Source organism: Pholcus phalangioides, unplaced genomic scaffold (assembly GCF_987345545.1).
Source record: "Pholcus phalangioides strain wild (caught in Gottingen) unplaced genomic scaffold, Ppha-v1.0 ptg000015l_1, whole genome shotgun sequence".
Taxonomy (NCBI): Eukaryota; Metazoa; Arthropoda; class Arachnida; order Araneae; family Pholcidae; genus Pholcus; species Pholcus phalangioides.
In genome coordinates, this window is record NW_028301608.1 from 109,980,350 (window position 1) to 109,994,117 (window position 13,768).

Consider the following 13,768-nt stretch of genomic DNA (forward strand, 5'->3'; position numbering starts at 1 on the left):
GAAATGATGAAACGGTATTGTATTGTGTGCGTGCTCAATTAAGTCTGGTGGTGTTCTGTTGCTTTCTCTCTTACCTGTGCATCAATAACATCGGTGTAACGCTACGTGCTCAGAAAGATAAAATCCCTCGAAGACAGGCTGACCATACAGTCGGCATATTACCTATAACTCGGCATTTACTTCACTAACGCCAGCACCCAAATAAATTCAAATTAAGACCGAAAGACCCTATTACAATCATCTCTAATGATCCAAGATCGCTGCTTATTGAATTCCTGAAACACGAAGTCAACAGCCTTCTCTTGCTGCGAGGCATTACAACCGTCGAGCTTATATTGCTGGAGGGGAGGGGGGGGGGATAGAGCCGGGTCGAAGGCAGCAACATCGAATATAAGGATATCACGTCGTGTGTTTAAGGGGTACTGGTGTACGATCTTGGCTTAGTATGCTTTCGTATGGGGAAAATCCCCTGCCATTAAAAAAAACGTTTAAAAATTTCCTATTCGCTTTAGGACTTTGATTTTTTTTTTCTCCAATTTTGTGAATATTTTTATACAATTTAATAACACTGATGTAACACTACGTGCTCTGGGGGCATTTAGGGATTTAGTTGCTAGTTAATTTTGTTTTCTTTCGAATTTTAACTTCAACAACACGCAACCTTTTCAAAAATTAAAATTTACCCATATTTTGTACCAAAAAAAAAAAATGTTTTTCAATCATTTTAATAAGAAATCTCTCATTAAAGCATGCAACACCTCAGTGCTAACAGACGCTCGAAAAGTTAAGACATTTGAACCAGAGGTGTTTGAAAAATTTTTCCTTTCCTGACAGAAAACAGTTTCGGAATGCAGCATTTATATGGAATGTGGTCCAGTTTGTATCGAATGTGTTCAATAATGTTCGTTCGCCTAAACAGTTGTGTTCATCTAAGGGTGAGAACGATTACTTAGTGGACATAAAATGTTATTAAATTTGTTATTTACTTGTATTACTAACGTAGTTAGTTTGAAATGCTATAATTAACGCATGAGTGGAGATACCCCCCCCCCCAGCGTCAAAGGTGGAGTTGACTGATATGTGTATATATGTGATTTAACATCATCATCGTGCGCGCCCCCCCCCCTCCCCAGATTTCAAAGTCTATCTCCGCCCATGAATTAACGTAGGTAGGTAATTGTTGCCTTGCTTCTTCTTAGTCATCTCAATCAACAACATTTATTCATAACCTGCTACTAATGACTATGGCCAGCTACGATTTTTTTTCTTTAAGTTTGAAATACCTACGTTAGTGATCTTACAGTAGAAGATAAATTATATTTAAATTTTTCAAATAAAAGTTGTTAAAAAATTTAAAAAATAGAGCAAACAATTAAATTTAAAGAGAAAAAAAAATCAAGACAGAATTAGAGACCAAATTTACAACGACCGAGACTGCTTTAATGGACGATTTGATAGCTTATTTGTTCTACTATGTTTGAAAATATTTTTTGAAATAAAAAAGTACAAAGTAGGCCTTTTGGTTTAAAATCTCTCTCTCTCATCACAGAAGTGGTGTGCCAACCTACCCCAGGGCTTATGCCAACCTACCCCGCTAGAGGGGCTGGTTGGCCGAACTTGACTCTTGATGACTTCCAAGCACTCTCAACGTCTGAGTGTTAAGCACTCAGCAATGAAAAAACTACCATAATGTAGCCGAATAGATGTAGTTTCCGTAGACATAATCACACACAAAAGTGTCATAACTAAACTATACTTGCCCTCAAAATAATAAACCGCAAACTGTTCCCGATAAGTTCCGGTCTCCCCCATTACATTCACTAACCTGATTTATTTGTTCTCTCGGACCAAGGGTGCAGCCTGTCCGCGGCACGCTGCACGATCTGACGTACTCCATGCAATCACCAATACTTCCGTTCGCGTACATTGAGTAGCATTCCGGATGTATAAGATTTGCTGACACGCCACAACAACGGATCCTGTGTCCTCTAAAGCCTACAGAAACGAAAACAGTGCGGCCATATAACATTAACCTTAGATATACAGGGTGAAAGTGACCCATTCTCCCAAACGAAAAAGTGTGACAGATCAGCCAAGAGAAATTCAGCCTTTTGTTCGCAATACATCACTGAAATCGACATTAGCAGATATCCGACGAAAATTCGGAATTGGAGGTTACAGATTTGGCGACAATTTGATTTTGCAGAAAAAAAAAATGCTATAAGGCAGCGTTTAACCTTTCTGAACCCGAGGACCAGTAGAATGTCTGAAAAAATTTGACGGACCACTTGTGTCCCGTATTAAGGGACATTTCTTTAATTTCAGTTCAGATTTTTTTTTTTTTTTTTTTGTACAATACATATTGAATTATTAATATTTACTAAGGTCATGAATACACGCCGTTTTCATAATATATAAATTATATTATGATAATTATATGACAACAAGCATTCATCTCACATATCTTTCAGGTTCAAGTTTTTTTTCTAAATTTTTCTGCAATTTTAATAACAATTGATGATTATGCCTACTTCTGGCAATATTTTTATACTAATTGGCGATGTCCCGTATTTTATATTTTTTAAGATCATAGTTAAACATATATGGAATATGGTCATCTGCGATCTCATTTGAATGTTTTTCTCCCGTCAAATACATTTGTGTTTATAATGATTTGTAGCAGTTCTTCATCCCCCTCCTCCTGCAGAAACTTCAGCGGCTATTAGCAAATCGCATTTGAAGCAATAAATTGCATGTTCTACCTAAATTTTTGTGATAATCTGTATTTATCGCATCTCGAAAGATCGAAATTCTCGACATTTTCCACGATGATGTATGTTTAACCCAAGTATGAAGGTATAAGTTTTATTTGAAACCGTATGGAAAAAACTAACATCAATTACAAAGGACCAGAGGTCCACGGACAGTATGTTGAGAAACACTGCTATGAGGTGGCACCACTTGAATCAGAGCAATTGTAGTTAATGGCGAGCTACAAGCGCTGAGAGATTAGCAGAAATTCGAATTGTCGCCAAAATGTACTAAAATGTCTACTTCGTCAAACGCTAATTTCGAAACGCTAGCTACGATTGCAGCTAGGACGTTTGCGGAATTTGCGATAGAAAATTTTGGCGACAATTGGATTTTAAACTCATCCAATCATTCAGCATTTGAAGCTCGCCAATAAGTCCAACTAAGGTGACATTGTATCGATGGAAATAGTGTCACCATATAGGATTTTTTTTCTGTTCCTTCCAAATGTGTGCTTAGTTTGCGTGTAGGTCTCATGCAAACTTCATAAATTTGGGGGTTTTTTCAGACTTGACGCATTTTCTCCCATTATCAATTATCCACCATAACTACAAAACGGTTTGAGATAGGATAGTGTTGGTAGGGTGTTTTATGTTCCACTTGGGCTTGTCTATTAAGACGTAGGATGCTTATGGAACAGGAATGTGTGCCTAGAATGAGCTAAAACATCTGGGTGTCCGAACATTGGCTGACTTGGACAATTGGACAAGGATATGTGACGCAAACATGACATCGATTCGTCGTTGTACGGCCTACGCGACTAGTGACATCCAACGAACGCGGACGGACCGCCACCAACGGAATTTGATTATCAAGTCCGGACGTGCCCCAAGGACGCTATAATATAAATTTAGATTTCGATTCTTAGATCATGATTTATCATAATTATTTCGTTGATTTATACTCCTGTAATTGGACTTGTTATTCTGTTATACAAATTTATATAGATATATATATATACATATATACATATTTAATAAAATTCCGGATGCACCCATCTTTCAGGAAAGCTTTGATATCTCCTTGAGATGGGAAGCGAGGTGTGTCCGGTCCTTCAATATCAATGGGCTTGTCTATCACCCCCCCCCCCCTCCTTTCGTTCGGCAGAATAGGTCACGTTCACCTTGTGTTTACACACACACATGCATATTAGGCGTTCAAAAATCGGATTTCAAATCCGCATTTAAACTTTAATTGTTAGCTATACCGAAGAGAAAGGAAATAAGGTAGAGATTTGTGTCAAAAAAGAGGTGAGACAGATCGGGGGGAAAATCATGTTGATGGCTATAATTTTGGGGAATGGCAATAACCGGTGACTCATAAAAGTGCGAAGTACTATACAATCAAAATTCTGGTGGAAGCCAATATTAGATATTACCTGCAGCTTGAGAACTGTGGAAAATATCGTGGAAGACGAATTCAGCGAATATGGCCATTAGTACCGTTAGATGAGGGTGTGGTCGCTCGGAGGCTCCATGCACCAACTGACTTACGATCCTTGATTCCGGCAGTGGGCTTTTGGCCACCGATTCTCTTGGTTCCTCGACGCCTAAGTGAGAAAGCGTGATTGAGACATTGGCAATTCATATGAAAGCAATTCGTTCATCTGAGTGTACAAGGTCGGCCTGAAGTAAAGGTGATACATACACTCCCGGTCAAAAAAAATAAAATAATGGACATAAAAGAAAACTGGATTTGAATGAAATTTGGCGTGTGTAATTATATTAACCCCTTCGCTTACAAGCTTTTGGTAACAAATTCGGATGATCTCTATTTGGTGAATCGGTACTCGCGGGAATATTTGCATAATTCTTTTGCAACACCAATTCATTTAATGTATTACGTCATAATCCTTATGTATGTACACTTTATATAATATGAAATATTTTTAATAGCATCTTACTCGGTGCGCCAAAAACAAGAAAAACCTTTCGATAGTTTGTGGGCACTTGAAGTAAAATTCCCTCCCTATTGATAAGTGCCCTACAGAGCCACTTTAATGAGCTCTAAATGTTTCGCGTATCCAAGTGATTTGGAAATGTGTCCGGGCCGCTTAAGTGTTCTGCAACTGTGCCACGCATCACTCAAGTCACTCAAGTGATTCGCAATTATATGCCGCGGATCACACTTAAATAATCTGAGAATGTGCCTCGGGTAACTTGAGTGATGTAGAACCGCACAGGGGGCCACTTAAGTGCTCTAAAACTACGTCACATGCCATTCAAGGGATCTCTAAATATGTCACGGAGCGCTTAAGTGTTCTGGAACTGTGTCCCGGGTCATTTAAGTGATCTGAAAATGTGCCGCGGGCCACTTAAATGTTCTGGAATTGAACCACGAGACACAAGCGATCTGTAAATGTGAATTTTTACAAAATTAGGTTTGAGTAGGGCAGGTCGCATCAGATAATCCCCAGGGCCATATTTGGTCCAAGGGCCTTCATGCGATTTATCATTATATAGCTTAGAAGGTGAGTCGCAATGAATTTATTAAAGATAAATTTTGAGTTCATAGCCTTCAAATAACGTTGAAATCAACAGAAATTTATTATAATAACATAAAGGTATTTTCTTCCGAAATTTCAATTAAAAAAAATTTTTGGCATTAAAAAAATAAATTTTTGATCGTGGGGGATCACGAGCCCCCCTATGCCCCACCCCCCGTGTACGTCTCTGATCCCGCCAATATGCGTTAGGATTCAGAGGGGCAGAGCTGATGACGAAATTTTGCTGACAAGGGGTGGGGGGGGGAGCCAGAGTTTTGCTTACTTTTGCTGACAAGGGGGAGAGGGGGGTCAAAAATGGCTCAAAATTTGCTTACGTAATACTTGATCGGCCCCCCTATGCGCCTAAATCATTTCCGCCACATTTTTTTTTTAGGATTTCTACGTAGTGAAACTATATGGATTGTGTGAATTGAATTTTAATTAAATTGAATAGATTAAGTGCCTAATTCCTTCGTAAGGAGGCCTTGGGACATCGATGTCAGGTCAAGTTCACAATCGAATCAAGAACGAGGTCACTGCTTCAGAGAACGCACCTACTCGGAATGGCAAAGCGCGTAGGCGTCTCTCTCTCTCTCTTCATTCATGAATCTTCAACATTCGAAAACAAAACTCTCTGATCCACATTATTTTTTTACTCTTTTTTTTTTTTTTCTTTTTCAATTTCCATTCCGGACACATAATGAGGTAACGGAACTAGAACGAACCGATGTGAATTCCGCGTCATCTTATGGTCTTATAATTCCTATTTTTAATCTGCGTATGAACTCGGTGTTACTCGAACTTTTTCCACTTGCGGACCGGTGAAACTGAATGAGAAATTTCGCAGACTGGCATATTAATGGGAGAAATGATTTGCGAACAAAAACAAAATATCATGTAGGAGGAACATTGCCTAGCCTTCTTTATATATACACACATACTTTATATATGTATATATAGATAGAGAGAGAGAGAGAGAGAGAGAGTGTGTGTGTGTGTCCCATAAATTCGTACATCGTTCAAACATTCATAAATATAATTGAAGGAATACGTATATTTGAATACAGAGTTTGAGAAAAAGTTATTCTCACGAAAAGAGAATTTTTTTAGTACAGAAAAAAATTTAGTTCAAATTTTTGTCGATAGAGGGTACATGAAAGCAAATTAGGAGGAGATGGATCCACAATCTTTCTTCAATCTCTTCCGTCTCCGAAAACATGGTAAAGCTTCAGCCGGTGATTTGTGTGGCAGATGTTAAATAACTTCGCCAATAGTGCTTTATCCACCGACGACAAGATAGCAATGCAAACCTTACATAAGCGCCAAAAACCAGGAAAATTCAGAAATGAGCTGTTAATTTGACCCTGCATTTTATGGAACTCTGATTTGCATAATTACAGTAATTTGCTTTCGTGCAGTGCCCTCTATTGACACAAATATGAACTAATTTTTTTCTTCAAAAAAAAAAAAAAAAAACACACACACACACACCACAACAACAACAACAACACCCTTTTCGTGAGAATAAATTTTTCGCGAACCCATTCGAATATACGGTCTCCTTCAAATTTCATGAACTTTTGAACTATTTACTGATTTATGGGACAACCTGTATTTCATATTTATCGCTACAGTCGAATCCCGTTTTAAAGAATACCGTTATAGCGAAAATCTCGTTTTAACGAACACTTTTCAATATCCAGATAATAATAATAAGATAAGTTTTCATGGAAATAATGCAAAAACCTGCAATTCTTTTATAACGAAATTTCGTTATAACGAAGTGATTTCTCCGGTCTCTTGGAGTTCGTTATAACGGAATTCGACTGTATTACATGCGAGAAACATCTTGGGCTGTGACCCCTGCTGCCACTATCAAATTAAAATAAAACCATCTGTACAAATCTGGAAGTAAAATTGGTTTGTTTCAAACCCGTTAAGCAGCATGAAAATGAACAGTGTGTTGGTACCATATACAGTATTTTCAAGTTGCATACTGATGTTAATTTCATTCTCCATAATAACGGTTACTATGTTTTTATGGTGCTTGCAAAGAGCGATTTTAAATGCAAATGTAAAAACATATTAACTAGTTTTACGATAAAAGATGGCCATATAAGATTTATCGTAAGATTTACACCGGTATTGAGCATAAAAATATACAGTATCTTACCAGCATAATGTTTATTTTTATGCTACTCACCAGTTTAAAACCAACAGTCAATTTTAATTGAAGAATAATAACAAATTGTTTAGTTTTTGATGCATAGATGGCAGCAAAAGTCGCACCGTAAAGATACTCTATTTCAAGCAAGATTTATTTCTCTTCCACACAAAAAATATCGGAACAGGAAAATGAACAGAATTTTAATTCATTCAATGTTCAAGACCATAAGGCGGTGTTTCCTCAAAGTGTGCATCGTAGCTCCTAGGAGCACCACCAGCTTTCGTCAGGGCTGTCGCGAGAAGCTGGAGATGCTGATTTGCGTGCTTTGAAGTAGCTCTTTTATATGGGAGAATATCTACCAAACTATTCTGGGGAAGCCACACATAAACCATGAATTTCTCAAGGGAGCAGCTGGTGGTATACAAGGTAAATTTGTATCCTGCTCACGAACCCGAGCTTCCCCCCCCCCCACTTAAATATTTGCCACCACCATCTCCGTGGTTGAAGAACGCTGGCGTATCTTGTACAAAGGGGCGGATAACACATCTACCAATAATGCACGGAATAGGTTGTGTATTAGTCTTTTTAGCCCACGAATTCCCAGAAGTGGTACCATCAAAAGTGTTTTGATTTGATACGTACTAAGTACCTTTCTTATACCAAATCCCGAAGTGAAACAAATGAACGAATTTCTTTAGGTGCGACAGGCCTATTTTCATTACACTCACCATCTGCATAGTCCGGCCTGAGATACCTTATGTACCTGGTGTTGGCATTGCCCCACTTCGGGTGCTGGACGTTGTTGCAATAACCACTGTAGGCTCTGTATTTTTTCGGCTGGCACGGGAAGTCCACCGCTAGAGGGCAGTAACGCTCCAGGACGGTACCGCGAACGTCCACCGTGGGTAGAGTCTCGCTGATCTGCTCTTTGTTTAGGCTGAACCTGTTTGAAATTATGCTGTTAGAGTTACTTCATATTTCATTATATTATCACTTCAATAATGTCATTCATGTAAGGCACTTAATGTTAGAGGCTTCTGTTAAGCTAGGACTACACTCGTGTACAGCCAACACTATCTACAGAACAGGGCCTCCGCACGAAGCTTGTGACGTCAATGAAGAACGCCATTTCTCTTATTGCCATTCGATATACTGCAAAAAAAGATAAAGATATCACATGCGTCGGCCTGCTATATCCAATGGAAATAAGTCAAACGGCCTTGTTCAGTGACGTGACGAGCTTCGTGCGGAGGCCGCTTCCAGAACACTCTCCATGTTGGCGTTCTTCGACCAGTGTGTGGCCAGACGGATTGGGAGATCGAGAAGGAAGGAGGCTCCTTTGGCTTGGGGTGGGGGCTTGAAGGTCTTGGTCGTTCTACTCGACCAGCCTTCGAATGCCTTCCAACCTCCAAAATTTGACAGTCATTGCCAGTGGTGAAACAGCCACACTACTTACTCGGGTTCGAACCCCATCGTCACCACAGTGGTGGTCGACTGAAGTTGGTTTTCTGTGGTGAATCCTAGTAGGCTACTTTGGTGTCATTCGAGGACAAACCTGAATCAGCACTAACCTACTTACTTCTTCGCTAAGATCTTTGTTGTGTATTCTGCGACGAGGGCCATGCGAGAGACGTTCTTAGCCATCACCTTGGTTTTGGCCGAAGCTGCCACGAACCAAGCGGATGAGCCGGGTTCTAATACCGCACCTGAAACGAATCGCACCAACTGATAATCTCAAAAATTTTAATTCATAAGTAATTTTGTGAACTGGTGTATTTAATTTTGGCTCTGTATTTGAACTTGACCTACCATTCTTATAAATGTCCGGCTCCAAGACATTCAGCCTCCTATCCACTTCGTCCATGGCTTCAGAAACGCTCAAGTCCAGCTCGGCGGACGATATAGTCGTTGGTAGGAGACTGCGCCTCTGTGATTCGGACGACCTACTTGTCAGAAGCACCACCAGCGGATACAGCAACCAGCACCACCTTTTATAAAATTCACTCAAACCTCAATGTCAATTTATGTATAAGTAACTTACAGGGTGTCCCAAAAAGAACTCCCTGATTTTAAAGTAAAATAACTTGGGAACGGTGATCGGTAGAAGAATAAAAAAAAGTGGTATGTTTATATTCTGAAAGTCATGAAAATCTGATAAAAAAGTTTCAAAATAAGTTACAAATATTGCCAACGGGGAAAGCTGGGGGGGGGGGGGGTGCTATATGCTGTAATCGCAGTTTGGAGTCCGAGAAATAGGCTATAAACTTTCCTTTGCAAGCAGTCGTTGATAAGATACACTGGTAAGAAGGTACACAATAGATTAAAAAATGTGTACCTTCCCCGCAGCATAGAGATGTCACAAACGGAAAATGAAATTTACAGTCACCCCCCCCCCCCCTGCAGTGCCTCAATGGAAATGGGTGCACATACCTCACAGATCAAATCTAAAAACGTCACCCAGTGTTACAGGACTGTTCCGGATGCTCTTCAATTTGTCTCACAGAAAATAGTCCCGGGGGGGGGGGGGTATCCTAGATGTAGTATTTAGGAGGCTTTGGTGGTATCGGTGAGCATAGAGGCCAATCCATTCTTGTTCCTGTAAATGTGGAATAGTTCGATGCAATCACTCTATTCCCGAAGCGTTCCTTCAAAAATGTCAAAAACCGTTGCGGTACGTCGTGGTTGGACCCCATCTTGCATAACCAACGAAGTGCCGCGTCGATCCTCCAACCCAGGCGAAAAGCTGTTCCAAAACTGCAACATACTATTCAGTAAGGATCCTTTGCGCCATCTCTGTGCTGCGAAAGGTGCACATTTTTTTAATCTATTGTGATTGCAACGACTGCTTGCAAAAGACAGCTTATAGCTTATTTCTCGGACTCCGAATACAGCATACAGTGGCCCCGTTGGCGATATTTGTGAAACTTCTGTATCAGGTTTTTACGGCTTTAAATCGGCTTTATTCTTCTATCGATCACCATTCCCGAGTTATTTCATTTTAAAATCAGTGAGTCCTTTTTGGGACACCCTGTATAAGTCTACTTATATTAAGATAAGTAGATTTTACCCCATAACGATCAGGGACGAGATATCTCGGTCCTGTAATAATTGAAGAAATGCATTCGAGCTCTCTCTCTCCGTGCCATCGGAACTTTTCGTCTTTTCCTTTCTTTTGCATCACCCCTAAGCATTATCTTTTTATCTTTTTTCCTCTCCTACGGTTTGACGATTCAAAAAAGCAATATAGTATAAAAATCCGGGATTACTATTTTCAAGTTTTGTAAAAAGATATTTTATAAAACTTTTTTACAGTTTAATCCCAGCACGAATGATGTCCGGCTTCCTCAGTCCGGAGGCCAGATATGTGGTGTTTTTCCAGCTCATGGGCCAGAAACTCGAACATATACGAGTGACCGTATGACTATTCTACGGGACAACTCTGTAATTTCTGCCATTCCGACTTCTTTATAAAAATGTCCCGTTTTCCTGATTTTTAAGGATTCAGATTATGATAATGATAATCTTTCTTTGCATTAGTTTACACAAACCGTTGGGTTGCGATTATGAATTATATGATGATAACTGCCACTATAATTGTCATGATTAATTATAGTCAGATAAATGTATTTTTCACACGTTTGTTTAAAAAACACATTTTTTTTTTTTAGTTTTTTGGTAAATTACGGCACATTTTTCAAGTGAGTTTCAGTAGATGCCTATTTCCCGTCGATTTTTCAACAATTTCAACAATAGTTAGCGTTTTTACTCACCTTCGATAATTTCTGGGCTATAATAAGCAACTAGCAACTTTACTTCCTCTTCACAATTTTTTCGCTAAAATTAGCAACTTCACCTTCCCTTGACAAATTTTGTTTGGCCATAATTATCAACTTTACTTGCCTTTGGCAATTTTTTTATATAATTGGAAAAAAAAATTTCCCTTTGACAATTTTTCTGACGCTAATTAGAGATGGCTCGTATGGATCCCAATTTCCCGCATTTTTATATAAAGGAAATATGGTCAGCCTTTTACAACTGATGCTTTTTTTACAGGAACACCTTTCGCGGACCGGATGAAATCTCCTTGGCGGGGTGCATTTTTCCCGCGAGTCGGAGGTTGTACACCCGTGGTATAATACATTTAGCAAGCTAGGAGAGGAGAAAAAAACGGAAACCTCCTCTCCTCTTATTTTTTTTCCTTCATATCTCAGTTGTAAAAAATACCAGTTTTTGAGATTTATCTCTGCTAGTTCAACTGCATGTCGTCCACGTTTGTTCATTATACCAAAAGCATGTGTGTAAAGGAGTTAATGGAAAGTTAGGAACAATTAGCATCAATTTTTTATTACACTGCCAGTATCTATCAGCAAAATTCAGCATCACGTCCAATCAACTTCCCTCTTGTTGTCATATGTGTTACAAGCTTCAACGGGTAACTCACTTGAAAAACGTTATCGACCCTTGACGACGTTGAAAAGTTGCCTAAATTTTCGGCAGATATTGATTGCAAGATTGAATTTGACGATATCGTTTTTGGCGAAGTTGAAAAGTCGCCAAAAACGATATCGTCAAATTCAATCTCGCAATCAACATCTGCCGAAAATTTAGGCGCGTTAAAATTTTATTCAAGATCTATTACGACTCAGAGCGATTCTTGTGAATTTGAATTTGGCTCGCGTGTTATTTGTGCGTCCTAATGAAAGGAACAGGATATCCATTATGGTGATGGTGGCCATTATAACTTGCAGTTTCGAAAAAGAAAAGCCATTTTGATCCAATTATTGCAGCACTTTTGAGGAAGAAACCACGGCGATAAAAAGCAGTCGAAATCGATGCCAAGGCTCGAGTTTTGCAATTATGACATTGCCATTACATAAGAAGGGAAACGCTTTTTCCCCCGCTTCGACCGCGTGTAGTGTGCAACAGTTTTGTTTTCAATGATGTAATTTGTTTCGGGAAACTTTTTAACTGAAATTTTAGCTGAATACGTGCTATTAGTCTAGATTAAGATTACTATTTATCTTTCACATTTGATGTTGCAATTTTTTTCTCTAATTTAAAGAGGAATAATATCCCATAATTAGCAAAAACCTAAACATATAATTGAGAAAAAATAAACACACAGTATAATTACTCCACAACTGAGAGAGAGTTTTGTCAAAGAAGAAAATTAGAAATTGCATTTTATATATGTATATGTCACTGCCAAAGCCCTCAATTGGTCAATTTCGGGCTTTGGCAGTGACATATACATGTATACAGAATCCAGAGTTTTGTGAAATTTCGGGGACATTATAGGTGAGATATATATATATAGTTAGAGTTACCTATAATATAGGAATCAATCCCCCTAAGATATCAATATTTCGATTTCTTTGATCATTAGAGTTGTCATAACCAACCATAATTATAAACGGACCCAATTGTCACAAAAAAGAAAAAATACGCCAAATTGACGATGATCCTAATTCAGAACTTTTCTTTTGCCAGGGACCTTCAGCCATCTCGCAAACTGGCCAGCAAAATTCAGGCTAAAGTCCGGACGCAACCAGAATTTCAGACATTGGCTGGCCAGTTCGTGAACTGGCCAATTTAAATTTCGGGGTTTTTTATGTGTATGCGTGCGTGCGTGCGTGAGAGAGAGAGATTACAGTAGTTATTAAAAATTGATGAAGCAAGTTCAATTCTGACTTTTTTATTAGCCTTTTCATTTAAAAAAGTTTTAAAATTTTTGGTGAAATTTACAATTTTTTAACTTCGGAACATTGCAAATTTTGTATAAATTTCTTAGAAAATTTTTAAAAAAGTTAATAATAGAAACTGTTGATTTTTATTATACTTGATGGAAAACTAAAAAAGTCATACATAAATTGCAAGTTTTCGTTAAAAATTCATTCGAAATTAATAACATTTTGTAGAGAAAAATTGATTTTCATTTAGAACTCGGCTTTTTAAATAAATCAGTGGAAAAAATGCGGATTTTCGTTAGAAATTCATAGTAAATTTAAAAAAAAACCTGTCCATAAACAAAAGATTTTCGTTTAAAAAATTCACACAATAATTTTAGGCTTTTGTTGCAAGTTCATAAAACATACAAAGAATAAATCAAGGTAAAGTTTCAGATTTCCGTTAGTAAATCTCAGAAAAGTGTAGATTTTCGTTAAAAATGTACAGAAAAAATTGAGTTTTAAAATTGATAGACAAATTGTAGATTCCGAAATTCATTAGAAAATTGCAGATTTTAGAAATTGTACAAAATGGCAGATTTTAAAAATTGCAAAAATTGATTGGCAAAATTACATATT

The 13,768-nt window shown here is 38.2% G+C and overlaps 1 protein-coding gene across 1 annotated transcript in view; it reads right to left on the bottom strand.

Annotated features, from left to right (window-relative positions):
- LOC149077562 (uncharacterized) overlaps positions 1–13,768 on the bottom strand; it is a 45,881-nt gene that overhangs the window by 30,112 nt on the left and 2,001 nt on the right. Inside the window, exons 2-6 of the mRNA XM_089245119.1 lie at positions 9,273–9,451; positions 9,043–9,169; positions 8,192–8,406; positions 4,190–4,360; positions 1,826–1,995 (exon numbers count right to left, since the gene is read on the bottom strand). Coding sequence (XP_089101245.1) covers positions 1,826–1,995; positions 4,190–4,360; positions 8,192–8,406; positions 9,043–9,169; positions 9,273–9,451 — 862 coding nt within the window. The remainder of the gene's footprint in view (positions 1–1,825; positions 1,996–4,189; positions 4,361–8,191; positions 8,407–9,042; positions 9,170–9,272; positions 9,452–13,768) is intronic.